Source organism: Acipenser ruthenus, chromosome 11 (genome assembly GCF_902713425.1).
Source record: "Acipenser ruthenus chromosome 11, fAciRut3.2 maternal haplotype, whole genome shotgun sequence".
In the NCBI taxonomy this organism is placed as follows: domain Eukaryota; kingdom Metazoa; phylum Chordata; class Actinopteri; order Acipenseriformes; family Acipenseridae; genus Acipenser; species Acipenser ruthenus.
Window position 1 is genome coordinate 40,899,248 of NC_081199.1, and position 15,673 is coordinate 40,914,920.

Below are 15,673 nucleotides of genomic sequence, written 5' to 3' on the forward strand. Positions count from 1 at the left end.
ATCAGTTTGAATGGGTTATGATTGTCTTGCTGGCAGTACAGTAGATAGTGAGAGAGTCTGCAATGCATGTGTGTACACATTTGCTTGGCTTGCTGCATTGGCAGATGGAAGACAGCAAGGCTGGAGGTATAAAAGGGGGAAAATAGCACAGGTGTATATTGGTGCACATCGGATCAGATGAAGCTGTTTACTTTCTGATTAAGACACAAAGGCTAGAGGTCTTCTAAAAAAGAAGCATTAACAAGCACTCTAAACTACTGTAAGTCTCAATCTATGGGATTGGTTTTCCATTAAGATTCAAGATGAATATCAAGTATATATAATGTACCTCTCTCTCTCTCTCTCTCTCTCTCTCTCTCTCTCTCTCTCTCTCTCTCTCTCTCTCTCTCTCTCTCTCTCTCTCTCTCTCTCTCTCTCTCTCTCTCTCTCTCTCTCTCTCTCTCTCTCTCTCTCTCTCTCTCTCTCTCTCTCTCTCTCTCTCTCTCTATATATATATATATATATATATATATATATATATATATATAATATTATATAATATTATATATAATATTATATTATATTATATTATTATCTTATACACTTCAATGGAAAGATTCCACGCATTCTAAATATGGTTTTGCTAGAGGGATATAAGAAATATGCCCTTAGAATCTTTGTAACCGCATCACAAAAAAAAAACAAAAAAACAAACAAGATCACTCCATCAGCTGTTAACAAAATGTTGTTTAAAGTAAATTTCAACCTTTTTAATAAGATGTCAATTGAACAACATTCCGCTGAACAGTTTCCAAATGTTGGCAAGTACGACCGTATCCATAAAAAATAACTTCATTATGTGAGATTCCTAAAGATTTTTTAGCAGTTGATTCGGTATAAATAAATAAGTAACTTAGTGATTCTCTGTTTAAATTGTGCTCTACAGATGTATCAAGGCTTGCCATGATGTTTTGTTGTTTGTCTATTTTATCCCCCCACTGGAAATTTGACAAATTGCACCCTGAATTTGAGGAAAGCAATTTCTTTTGTGTTCTGAAAAACAGAAGTCATGTTTCAGTTCCACAAGGTCGGGGACGTCTTGTTGTTTTGCAGAGTGTGCATTTTTACTTTATCACATGATATTTTGGTCACAAAAACAGCACTCTCAAAAAAGCCCCCCCCCCCCCCCCCTTTCCTTGTCCCTCACACTCCAGAGGATCTTTTTTTGCAGGTAGGTTGATTGATTGCTGTACTTTTTAGGTCATGTTGTTGGGCAAGACCTTGATCTCCAGTTCCGGTTGGCACATTTCAGAATAATAAACATGTAGACGTTGTGAACTGAAGACTTCCTTCACGGTGTGAAATCAGTTCTGCGAAGAAAACTTCTCTTACTTTTAGGTGGTTTTTGTGTTGCGTCACTTTAAATGAACATTTCACAATTGGTATGTCTGCTAGTGTAACCAACATACATTGTTGGTTTGTGTTAAAAATAAAATTGTCAAAACTTCTGCGTCCTGGACCCTCAATGGGAAATAGTTTTGGAGAGTCCTGCATCCGTGGTAATCATTCATTTTTTTAGCTTGCTTGGGTAGGTATGTTGGCATCATTCTATAATAACTGAGCTACAAAATGTCACAAAAGATGGTAGGTACAGTAGCTTTGGCAAGCTTGGTACTGTGATGAAAGCTGCAAAGTCACAGTGACGGTGATATTTTATGCTGTTAAAAGTCAGATCAAGCACCGCCACCAAGCCAGAAACACTTAATAATAAAATAGATATCTGCACCTCTTGTTGACTGATCTCTGAAGGAGTGATAGCTAAGCAATACATCTGTTTCAACTAAATATAAGATCAACTATACAATAAGTCATTACATGAGTTATTTCATTTAAAAAAAAAAAAAAAAAAAACCTAGCCCTTCAGTGTAAAGTACCATACAGTAAATCGTTAGCTCACTTGCCATTGTTGAAAATATAGCCTCTCCAGTAGTTACCGGTAAGTCAGGATTCCTTTTTTTAAAATATCAAATCTAATAAATGCAACATTGAGTAGCGGTTTGCATGTGTTGTTTGTGTGTGTTCCAATCAAACATATATATATTTTTAGCTTAGTTCACCACGTTTCCTGTAGAATCTAGCCTCCTTTCGTATTGGCAAAGGTATGCAATATATTATAAAGTGCTCCACTGTATTTCATATTCTGGCGTAAAAACAAAGACTCCCATTATTTTACTTATTGTCACATGATAATTATGTAAAATATGAGTGTCTTTTAAAGCTCAACTATTGACAAACAACCATCTGTTTTAGAAGATAGCAGACTGTTACTCTAGGTTCAAACAGTATGGTTATTGAGGTACTACAGTGCGTCTTTTGTAAAATCTTGGATTGAGTAAATGAGATTGTTGTCTCTATCATCATGCTTTTAAAGGGTTATAGTTCACAGCGATTCAAAGTTATAAATACTGTAAGAGGTTGGAAATTGGTGCTGTAATGTGTGTTCATGTTTAAAATTGTGCAGCGCAGATTGCAGACCCATGCATGCGATTTAAATTATCTGGAACAACGGAGAGCAAGCTGTTGTAAGTAGACATTATTGAATTAGATATTTTATATTGGACTGTCTTTCTCTGTCTGTTTACATATTTTAAACAGTAAGTTTCATAAAAACTTGGATCAACACAGAGTAAACTGTACTGTCTGTTAAAACATTTTGTTAAAAAAAAAAAGTTTAAATGCATGGGGCTTTGTTTCAAATATACAGCATCCACTGTCACATCGATAGATTATTTTATTGTATTTTTTACTTTACATTTCCTTTTTTTTACATGTTTGTTTAGTTTGAAATGATGTCACGCATTCCCTTTGCTGTTTTTTTTTTTATGTAATTGTCTTGCATTTTATTGCAAGCACTCACAAGGAGTGTAAGTGAAGTCCAATAACTTGTTTACAGTCTTTAGTGCTTATTAGACTGCTATGGTACTTTAAACAGTATCTGTTAAAATCGGAACTACAATAATTGGCAGAGGTGAATTTTCGTCTCTTTGCACAGCAGTGGTAAAAAAAAAACAAAAAAAAACTTGTTTTTGTGGTTAGTCATCAGCTGATCTACAAATTGCTTTACCACCTGCTGAGAGCTAGCTAACTCAAAGGGTTAGACTTGACAATTCCTGCTTTCTACAAATATTTTGGAGCAGAAATATTGTGTGTGTGTGTGTGTGTGTGTATATATATATATATATATATGTGTGTGTGTGTGTGTAATATATATATATATATATATATATATATATATATATATATATATATATATATATATATATAAAAACAGAAAATTCCACATTTTAAAGTCCATATCTCACATAAAAAAATCATTTTTTGGCTTTGGGGTTGTACTTGGTTTACTTTCACAATGAGCAAGAAATTAAATCTCCATGAACAATTTTAGAGCACGGAGAGACGTAAAACTATCTATAATTCTGGAAAATACCAACAACACACCAGAGATGCATGAAGTTGGCGTGACGTCACTAGGGAAACACATACCAGGAACAGCTGAGAGATGTGAGCAACACGCCCCCTTGACGGCAAGTCCACAATTCTGAATGTTGTTCTTGTATACAGTTAACCCCGGCTAGCAGTTCGTTTACGCTTACCTAAAAAAGATGGATGAGTGGATTAATTATTTTGATTTCTGCATCAGAAATCTTGAGCACGCAATTTGTTTGTACTGGTGTATAATACTCTGACGTTACTGTTTTTTTTAAGTCAGCAGTATGAAAGCCATGCTCATGTCCATTTTCTTTGGGTAGTTTTTGGCCACAGAGTTTATTTGATAACAGTATATTGTATAATAATAGTTATGGTAATAATAATAATATCTGACGTCTGAAAAAACAAATGCAACACTTGCAGAGAACTGATTATGTGCAGTGGATAGCCTAGTAGTATTGAGCACTAGTGCACAGGTTTAGAAAAAATCTATGGTAATCATTTTTATATTTGTATGAAGTGTCTTATAGATGCAGCTATTTAAAAATGTATTTTTGATATACAAGTAAACGGTACACAATTGTTTAATTAAGGCTGGTAAAAAAAAAAAAAAAGTATTGCGGGTTCTAAATGGTTCCGCTGTTGCCGAGAAAATTAATCAATAGGCCTTTTTCCATCCAACTTTAAAACTCGGTAAAACCTATGCAAATAAGAAAATATATGCGACAAACGCAGTGGAAACTTTTAAGAAGTTTTTATTCGCATGACAAGCTCGCTCGCTAGAGGTGGTTTTATTTATTAGTCACTTGCATGTAAACCGTAACGAGCGTGTTTCTGGTCCTGGGACCCTTCCTCGCTATTCTAGTGATGTCAAATTGTTTAATGCACATGCTCTGATGATAAAAAACAAGCTGGCAGACATGGAGCAAATAAGAAACACAATTATTTTACAATTACTGAACAAATGTGATGATGTCTCTGCACTTGATTTGTTTACATTTTAAGTTCAAAGTTTCTACCCTTTAATTTCAGTTTTTTTAAAAGTGGTCTATTAAAGTGTTATTTTGTTTAATAAAATCCTGGCAAAAAAACCCAAAACAAAACAAAAAAAAACAAAAACAAGCTAAGAACATAAGAGCAAGAAACGTTTTAGCACTAATATATATTAAATGTAAAATAAAGTGGTAGAATCTTAATTTCCTAGTGTGCGAGTTGTTTGAATGTGTATTATGTTATTAAACTGTACTTTTGAAATCATGAATTTGTTTTCTATGAACAAGTAGTCTGCTCCCTGACTTTGATCATATTATACATTAATTCAAATCATGTGATGAATACTATCCATATATGGACTGTATCGGGGGTGTTTCCCCAAATATAAACCAATCAGAAGTATTAGTATTTTTTTTATTTTATCGGGTCACTGCCAAAAATGCACTGATTTGCCTGACAATCACACAAGAAAATCTTATTGAATGCGTCACCTTTTGCTAAAGATATTAATTTTAAAATAAATTACTCAGTAACCCCCCTCCCCCTCCCCCACTGCAATTTGTAAATGAGCAAACTGTCAGCATTATTCAGTATCATTTCAGGTGTACGCAATAATAACGCAAACTGAGAAATAATTTCGGAATTTGTTAATCTGTTTATTCTTTATTCAGTAATTATTCTGTGGTTTGTTTCCAGTTTTGTAAAATTACCAGGCGTTCTTTCTCCTTTAAAAAAAATTGAAGATAATTAGATAGATAGTAAATGCTTCTTAGTTTCTCCTTGGTATTTTAGTAAAAGCTTGTTTTTTACTAAAATTACAGTTTTTGTAATAGGGTTATTATAGCAGTAATAAAGTCCTGGGTGACATTGTAAGTGATTTGCATGGGGCTAGAAAAGCTCACCTGCCTATCACACCTGCTGAAATATAAAAAAAAAAAAATTCTCCCCCCCCCCCAGAAAAGACAGGTTCATGTTTTAGAACAGTAATTACTGTAACCAGGATACCACTGCCCTTGAGGTGGGGAAAACATTTTTCAATTTTTAAAAATGTGATTAAATCAGGCCTTTTAACAAATATACTGTACACATTACTGCATTTTACTAAGCATAGATAAATGTGAAGTTTGGATATTGAATATTAAACACATTCAATGACTTTGGAATCTGTAAACGGTACTTTTCTGTTTCCAATTTGGGGTTCTGCTTTCATACTGGTTGTCTCTTGTCTCAGGTGGCGAGAATTGAGGAAACTATGAAGGTACACATGCACACCAAGTTCTGTTTCCTGTGTGTGGTGACATTCCTGTTTCATCAGTGCAGCCACTGCCACAAGGATGGCCACCACCACCATGGGGAGGGGGGCCATGTCCACGATCACAATGACTACCAGATCTCCCAGGAGCCTTACATGCGGAACAGTGTGGACATCGAGCCTCCTCCTGACCACGACTCGCCATCTGGCAAAGAGGCTGAGAGCGAGCAGAAGTTTTATGTAGAGCAGCTGTTCCGGCGCTATGGGGACAGAGGGAAACTAGACTTTGGAGGCTTTAAGAAGTTGCTGTCCAGCCTGGGGCTTGGGGAAGTGCATGTGGTAGAGATGGACCATGAGGACTTGGGACACGATCACGTGGCTCATTTGGACGCGCTGGAGGTACAAGAAGGGCTGCATTCCCACACGCACCACCACCCCCCTACTCCACTCTCCCATTCTCACACGCACTCCAACCAGGAGGAGAACAAGACTAGTGTTAGGGATGCCCATTCTGCCCGCTGCAACCAGTCCCAGCAAAGGACAGCAGGACCTACTCCCACCGGGCATTCCCATGAGGACCACAACCACCTGCACAAACTCCACCCACATTACCACAACCATACTGATTCTCCCGTACACCACCATCACTCCCATCATAATCACCATCACGTGAACCACAGTGTTTCTGGAAGCAGCGTGACCACAGAGGCTTCACAGACCTTGAACTCTACCCACGAGCAGCAGCAACATCAGTCTACAGAAACCGTGACCAGGAAGCACAGGAAGAAAAAGAAAGGCACCCGTAACAAAGATGCAGCTCCCCAGGCCGTGGCTGCCTACGAGGGTGATCACCACAGCAATGAAAGCCAGAACCCTCACTTGCACACAGGGGATGCACATACGAACACTGACAATGATGAGCATGCCAGTGGCCATAAACACAGCCATGACTCTGAGGACGAGCACGCACATGTACGCAAGCGAGAGGCACACAACAATCACAAAGCTGCTGCCAAACACACTGTGCCATTCTCTCTGGGTGATCATCTAGCGGGCGAAGCACACCTGCACGATGAGGTAAGTGCCTTTAGTCATTGATTATCAAGGTAGACCTAAAAAGAAAAGCTAGCCTTAAGTATTTTTCTGTATTTGTCATTTATAGATATAAATGGAGTACATATTTCTTTTTTTTTTTTTTTTTTTTTACTACTAGGAGACTGCAAACAGTCTTCCACAGAACCACTACCAGCTACCCCCCACCCAGAAAATGATTAAAAATGAAAAAAGCTGTTTTATGACAGCACTTGACCTTTTTCTCGAGGATAAATGACAGGTATTCCCATTACAGGACTGAGAACCAGCAACAATCAATGAGAAATCTGCCCCCCAGGGTGCTCCAAGCATTTCAGTGAAAATTGCTCCAATTGATCCATTTAAATTATGAAAAACTGCACTGCAGAGAACATTAGCAATCATAAACCTTGAGGTGAAAGAATTATGGAGAAGGTAAATACTGAAGGATCGTTGTGGATGGAATTTTAAATGAAAGTGCTTTAATGATAGCGATTCTTTATTTGAAATACTCCACCAAAGTACTGGCAGTTTTTCTACAGTCTTAACAGCGTGCAAATTGGGTGTGTTTTTTTTTTTAATAAATTGTATTTACAGTATTACATTTCTGTTCAAATTTACAGTGTGTGGTTCATTGAACTCCAAAAGAATATTTTGATATATTTTCTCCAATGCTGGCTGGTTTCACATACTCAGATTACCACTGATCTTGCACTACCTTACCTAAGGTTAGGTGCTGTAGTTCAACGTTGGTGCTAATCCGGGTCTGTGAAACCTGTCGTTGACATTTAACAGAAGAAACGAGAGCATTTTGAAGATGATGAATTTAGTCACTGTGAAAGCACAGAAGTGGAATTATAACAGGGAGTCAAATTGATTAAAATTATATGAACTTGATTGGTAGCAGAGGATTAGTGATGTAGCGGAGATTAAACCTGGAGTCTTGATGCTTAACGGAGGTCTGCACCTAATAAAACTCCCAATTACTCTTTGTTAAAAATATCAGGGTATAAAGCCATTCAGACATCTTTTTATTGGCTTAGGCATTTCAGTTCTTAATCTATCCCTGGAGGGAATACTGTCAACAAAGGGGGGAAAAAAAGCACAAAGCAGTCCTGCACTATGTAGCGTTGTGTAAATGGGCATACCTCTGCACACACATGGTCATAAATGGCAATGCCTCCACCATAAATTAAAGTGTAAGATCACTGTTACTACAATGAATACATAATAAATGTAGCGCTTGTAGCAATGTATAGTTTTTTAAATGGTGTGTTACTAGGACCCCTGTGTTTCTGTTTTTCAGTGTCTGAACGTCACACAGCTGCTGGAGTACTATGGTTTTAGCCCAAGCTCCCTGATCTCCCAAGAGCAGTTCACCTACCTCTGCCCTGCTCTGCTCTACCAGATCGACAGCAGGGCCTGCATCCGACACAGTGACGAACTGGCCATCGACCACAAGTCTCTGAACGAGTCAGCTCTGTCAGGTAAGCAGGGGAGGGCACTCGCAGGCTGGAAGTATAAAAGAGTGCAGTTATTAATTTCAAAATTCATTACATATCCTTCATTCCTTCCCATTTTGGATTATACAGAAAATCTCTCTTGCTTTTCTTTAGTTTTAGTTTTGTTTTTGTTTCAGCTTCCCAAAGAATGCAACAACCCATAACTACCATCTTTCTGTTTGTTTTATTTTCTCTTTGCCAAACTTTGGTGTAAACAGAACAAAAACTGCACCCTACTTGTATGCATTGCAGTGATCCTTGTTTGTTAAATAGGTGGTACTGGTATTTGGGAAAGCTACATTATATAGGTTCAACAAGTCAACATGAAAACAATACAAGAAAAGGATTAAAGTGATGTGATGGATAATTGGCTGTACTTTTTAAACACACAGTCGCAGTAGAGAATGAATACACCAGTTTGTATGTGTGCTTAACTAATTGACGGAGGAAATCCAAACAATCCAGTTTTTTGACTGCTAAAAAGCTGAATTTAAACAATGCAGGTGAAGATGTGTATTCAGATCAGCCTGTGCATGGTTATTTTCAAAGAGGAATTCGTTACCATTAAAAACAAGTGCTGTGTGATCTTTAACATGCTTGAAATAGAGGCGGGTATTCAGTAGAAGCTAAGGTATGTGAAATGTGTACAGATCTGCAAGTGAAAGATTCTAATGCACTCGGGGCGTGACAAGTTTACATTTATTTTTATTTATTTTCTTAAAATCTTTAAAGGAATTACAGGGCTGGTTAAAGTTGGGTGTTCTGTGTTAAATACTTTAATGCTTCATACTTGTTTGCACTGTAGGTGGACAGTATAAACTCCAGCCTCCAATGAAGGTGCTATTTGAGTGTATGATTTAACTACTGTTAACATCATTGATCCCCTGTGGTAAATACCCACCCAAGTGACACATTAGAGGCACTAGCATCTGTAGGTGATTTTAGTTAGATAGCTGCATATCTCTGTGTGCACATTCATTTGCACATTATGACAAGTTCAGTTCTCCCTCTCATTTATTTATTTATTTATTTATTTATTGCTATCCGACTTCTCTGTAACTGTTCGTCTGAATTTGATGGACATTTGTTACAAGAAGCTATTAAATATATATGCATGCCTACGTGCATGCTACTTACATACATTGCTTGGTAACCTTTAAACTTTTAAAATCCGTGCTTCCTTCCAGTAGAAGCCCAGTGAAATGAATGTACTTCCCAAGGACACACAGTGGATTGATGTCTGTGCTGAGAGTTAACCACAGGACCCCCCCCCCCCCCCAAATCCTCTGCTTCCAATAATAGGAGGGTGTTGACACCTTTTTTGTTTCAGTCTTAAAGGTCAAAATTATCAAAAAATCAAAACCTGCACCATAAAGCTACACAATGCAGGAGTGCACCATAAAAACAACATGAGCAATATTAAAAGTAAGAAACACAATTCAGCTGGAGAGTCTTGCAACTGTAGCACACTTGAAAACGAACAACCCTGAGAATAAAACAATGCAGTGAATAACCAGCATTCATCAAAACATAAATGGGACTTTTCAAGGACCAGCTGATTGAGAGCCTGCTCTCGCTAAAGTGAGCTCTGCTGCGTTGTCATTTATCCAGAGAGTATGGCTGATGCCTGATGCTCGATTTGGGCTATTTTAACATGTTCTAAATGAATGTGCTCTACAGTGTTTAACAAGACAGATGTGAGGCTGCATATCCCTAGGTGTTAAAGGTTCAGTTAACTCGCCCGCACCGCTTGCTGAAAGGCAAAATATGGCTTTTAATGTAATGACCACAAGTCACATTGAGAAGCTCTGTTCTGGTATGGATACCAGTGCCGTTAATAGTGTGTGTCTTGGGATGAAGGGTATTTAAGTACAATAGGATGCATTGAGGGACTCCTGTCTCAATTCCCATGTTTCCTTTGTGGGATTCAAGGTGCAAAGCTTCTGCTACTTCTATTGCAGTAGAATAAGAGGAGACTATGGCATGTGAGATCATTAGCTTAGTCTAGCTCAACTAAAACAAATCAACTTGTTTATACCCAGTTTTACAGCTTGGCAAGGCTGTAGCACCAGGTGACTTTTCCCTAGAATGTCACACAGTAAGTCAATAAAAAAAAAAAATAAAACTGGCTTTGTTAACTTGTAAATTAGTCTTAACTAGTAAATAGCCAATTGTTTGTATTGCAGAATTAGTTACTTGATAATGTAAAACTATTTCTACTTGTAGAATTGCAGCTGTCCCATATAGTTTGTTGTTGTTGTTTCCTGCATTTTATTTGTATCCACAATATTATTTTTAGTTTGTGACTTGGTATGCCACACACCTCAACAATTACTGTACTAGTAGTATATATACGATCACTATTGTAACTTCAATCGCTAGAATAATTCTTGTACCTTATTTTTTTCCCATTAGAAACAAAGACTGCTCTTGTCTTATTTATGTCTATGAAGGTTTTAACTGTGATTTCAGTACTTAAATAATGTGTATGTACTGAAATCCTGGGGGTTCAGTTCTGTCTTCAGTCATCCCCTTTGAAGTTTTAATGGCGTCTCAGTATAAAGAAAGGTGCTTTTAAGATATTGCAGTTCGATGTGGGTATTGAATTATCTTGTGAACATCAATCTCTTCTTAGCTCCCATTTTTATAAGGCACATGTCTGTAATACTTCTTATTAACACTCAAGATTAATGCATATCAGATTGCCGGGAAGGTAATTAATTACAAGGCTGGTTTCGGGTTAACTACACATTGGTGCACACTTCTGCATAATGGAATATCAGTGTGGATTCTGACCTGCGGAGACAGAATCTGCATCAGGCATTGTAGTGACTTCTCTGCTATACTTGCACAGTAACTGTACACGAATAATACTCCATCTTCAACACTTGAAGTACACATTGTGCATTAAGATCTGTCCAGATCAGTAACCATTTCTTGTTCATATTGCAGTGTTGTATTCACTAATCAAAAGCACACCGAACACCAGGAGATGATCATATTGATTGTACCTCGCTAGCCTTGGTTGTTGCTTCTCTCCCCTCCTGTGTTATTATTGCTGTTTTCAGATCGTTAACTTTGGCAACTGGAAGCGGTGTCATGTCACGGAGCACTCTGTGTAGCGATAGTAATAATGGTGGGTTAAAGTACTCTTCTGGTAATTGTTTAGATAATTGCAGCATCATTAGGGAGTGCTGGCTGATCCTGTATACAGATTCATAGAGTGAAACGGATAATCCCTCATTAACTTCCCTCTTTCTCATCACCTCGGAGGGGGTGGCTCTATTGGCTGTTAAGTGTGGTAGGATCTGCTTGAGTTCGGAGGCCAGACACTGTTAATTTGGATCCAGGCTTAGTAAAATGGCTGCTAAGTGTTTTTTTCTGCCAATTGAATTGTTCAAACAGCGTGGAATGCCATCTTCTTGCACTGGCTTTGAACACGGATAATTAGAAAGCTTACCCAGTTGGCTACTGCTTGCAACAACAAAAAAAGTGCATTTTTATCAAGATAATGAGATAGGGATGAGCTTGAAGATCCCTAACAGTGTATGCTGTTTAGTTTCAATTCAAGTTTGTCTCAAGGATCTGACTTTAATAAATTACATGCAACACTTGAAGAAGTAAGTGTAAGAGTGAAAGTTTGTCAGATTAACGTGATGGTCCATGCATGCCGTATTTGATGAATTTTTTTAATGCTTTTGAAAGTGACACTTCCAGCTCTGTTTATTTCTAATACAAATTGAAGAGCTGCCAAGTTAAAGACCTGACACTGCCAATAAACATCAAAGCGGTTTATCTCTTCAGTGTGGTTTAACATTGTATCCTCTGTAACTAAATCTTTACAAATAAGTGCTTCCTTTTAAAGACGTAGCTCAGCAATACTTTATATGTGGAATGGGCAGAAATAAAACTGCTACCATGCTTCCTGGTACAACATCAACGTATAAATAAATAAGCAAGGAAACAAACCAAAAGGTATTGATCACCAGGAAAGGGGGAGCTGGTGATGCTGCTGCTAATATGAGTTAAGAAAAGGGATGTTAAAACCTTGGCTAGCACTCCTTTGAGCTTGGTAATTCCTGTCAGTGCTGCGGCAGCACTTTGAAGTGTCTTGAGGAGTTTGAAAGTAGGGCAGCTGTCTCCAGCAGGTGCTGTCCCTTCACTCTGATATAGCCATGAATCATATCCGTGGACTCGTTCAGGCACTAATGGCTGACAAGTCTCTAATAAGAAATCCTGCTAATATCGACAGCACACAGTACCTGCAGCTCATTAAAAACAAGAGGTCATTCTGATGGCTTTGTGCATTCAAGAAAAAAAAATGTTATGCCAATTAATATATATATATATATATATATATATATATATATATATATATATATATATATATATTTAACAAGAAGAAGAAGAAAGTTTTATATTGTAGAAAACACTTAAAACAACCCAGTAAAGTAGTAAAGGCATCCAATGCTTGGTAATGAAAGCTGAACACCTGATACGTGTTTTAAAGTCTTAATTGTATTCTTTAAGCCCTTTTGAAGCTTGAGTTGCTTGTAATGCAATACTTTGATTTAAAGATGTAGATGATGCTTTACGAGTAGGAATCTAACACTGCTTAGCATTCTTGAGCCAGAATTCTCTTCGTGCTCTATCTGTCCGCTTAAGGTAGCCCTTGTAATAAAGAAAGACCATCTGTTTTAAGCTGTTTGGTATATGATGATATCCACCCCTGAAATTTAAATACATACATTATTGCAAGTTTGATTTCAAGACCGCAGGATGAACTTAGACAATCTTGGCTTGGAATAATGGTGACCAGAGCCTTGGTAAATCTCTCATGAAGAAATGTCAAGTGCTGGTTTTAATCAAATATCTATGCTAAGAGGTTAATGCAAAAGTTAAATTGCAGATTAACAGTTGATGGCACATTTATTTATTTATCTTACTGTCATGTAGAGATTCCCCTTATTGGAACAACATCAAATCCCTTTATAAAACAGATTTAGTATTCATACATTTTAACCAGTCAGTTAGGATCGATGTCAATTAAGTCTGTCTATTGGGATACTAGGACTACTTTACCCATGTGAAGTCTCTTGCTTGTTTGAGCACTGGGGGCTGATTTAAGCTTGCATTGGGAACCAATCTTGTTACTGAGATGGTCAGAACAGAATGCTCATTAAGAGCAGTTTCGGAATGGTGAAACATTGTTTAAGTGAATGAATAGGATCCGGGATCATGCTGAACTCATCGTGGGTGCCCTTCTTTAAACCTATAGACCTACTGATTTTATAAGCTTCCGGTCACACTGAAGCACACTTTATACTAAAGTTGTCAGTGGAGATAGAACTAACTATATATTCAACACTTGTTCTGATAGTGTAATGTTTTTAGAATAGTTTGTTTCTTTTAAAGTTTCATTTAAACAGGCTCTTAAATACTTTCACTTATGGAAAAGGGAGTTACCAGGGATAAAATAGCACAAGATTTTGGAATTGGAAAGAGCACTGTGACTGATATTAAAAGGTCTGCTTTGGAGATTAAAAAGCTTGCGGTGGGATTATTGAGAAACATTTACAATTTGAGTCCTCGAATCCAACGCCACTGTCCTGTACATACTCGTATACATAAACCTACGAAACATTGGCACAAGTCCTATTTTTAAATGCCAATCTAGCACACAGTTAATCAATATAATGTTTATAATCATACGGAACAAAAAGCCTATGGGAAGATTGGGGAATGGGGTCTATGAGTCTGTGGTATCGCAACTTTTTCTCCCTTTTGAAAGTTTTGGATGCAGCTGCAGCACAATTTTTCGTTAAGTTTTTCCAGCTTCCTTTAAAAATGCCTTTTAAAGGAGACCAGACAGTCCTCCATACTTGCTATGCATTTTTATAATTTGGTGAAAAAATAAGAAATGTAAAGATATATTTACTCAAGATACAATAGTGCATCACACATGTGCAAAATGCTAAATAAATCAAGAGCACTGAACATAAAGATTAATGGTCAGCCTGTGAAAAGTAGATATCTTAATCTGCCTTGGTTAAGTTAAGAGCAATGTGGACTGTGTGGTTGGAAAAAGTTTCAGGAATCAATGCAGAGAAGAGCCAAGTTATTTGTGAATAGTTTTATCAATAGACTACAATTCAAAGAGATTTTCTTGTGCATAGCTTGTATTGATTTGGTGAATCGTTCCGCTTGAGAGAGATTAGTAAAGATTTTCTTTGTCGTCCGCGTACTCCTGGGGTTCGTTCTGTTGTTAACAAAGCACCTTATTAACCTACTGTACTGGACATGCATGGGGCAGGTTTAATTGACCCTGCTTCTGTCCCACAAAACTGCACGTCGCCCCGGCTGCAATCAATAAATTAAATTTTAGGGTAGGTGGGAAATCCATTCATATGGAAGTTTTTATATCGGAAGTTTTGTTTGATGTAATTGCAAGTCTCCTAGCTGCTTCAGTAGAATTTGAAAATAAATAATAAGAGAGACACACTTCTAATTTTCCATTGAAGTCCTTTGGCCCATCTCCAGTGTGTCTGCCTGTTTACATCATGTGCGCAGCTCTGAGGGGATTCTTTGAAGGAGTGTTGTTTTTGGATTTGGCGAACCTCTGTGAGACCCTGCTAGTAGAACGTGCTGATCCTTTTAACAGTAGAACACACAATGCACATTTACATCCATGTTACCATGCTATTCCCATTTACATCCATGTTAACATGCTATTCCCATTTACATCCATGTTAACATGCTATTCCCATTTACATCCATGTTACCATGCTATTCCCATTTACATCCATGTTAACATGCTATTCCCATTTACATCCATGTTACCATGCTATTCCCATTTACGGCCTCAGTAGAACATAGTCTTCCACATGAGGCTGGATGCAATAGAACATGTTTGGAGGGCAGTTATCATGGAGGGTGTTGTTTCCACTGGGGTTTCATCATTACCGCTCAGATAGGAATACAGTGTCTTAAGGCAGGTTGCAGGGGGTTGGACATGTAGTTTAGGAAAATAGTCCAAATGGAAAAAGTAGTTGTGATTTGACCTTGCACTGCTAAAGCTGTCAGAACCACTTCCCGCATCCTGGCCACTGGGTTTCATTGGTCCTTGCAAGCAGATATTTAATCTAGAAATCTTACTGTGTGGAAATAGTAGAGAATATGATTTAATCTACCTCCTGTCTATATATATATATATATATATATATATATATATATATATATATATATATATATATTAATATATATATATATATATATATTTAATGCAGCAGCCTTAAATGTCTGGTTATTTAATTACACTTGAAGTATGAATGCACTGGACTGTTTAATTAAATAAAATTAAATACTAAAGAAATTGCATTTGACA

General features: G+C 37.3%; 1 protein-coding gene across 2 annotated transcripts in view; it reads left to right on the top strand.

The window, feature by feature from the left end:
- LOC117426886 (zinc transporter ZIP10) overlaps positions 1-15,673 on the top strand; it is a 43,811-nt gene that overhangs the window by 9,213 nt on the left and 18,925 nt on the right. For both annotated transcript variants that reach the window (XM_059033946.1, XM_034045055.3), the window contains exons 2-3: positions 5,696-6,793; positions 8,094-8,274. In XM_059033946.1, the coding sequence (XP_058889929.1) occupies positions 5,717-6,793; positions 8,094-8,274 (1,258 nt within the window). In that variant the 5' untranslated portion in view covers positions 5,696-5,716. The remainder of the gene's footprint in view (positions 1-5,695; positions 6,794-8,093; positions 8,275-15,673) is intronic.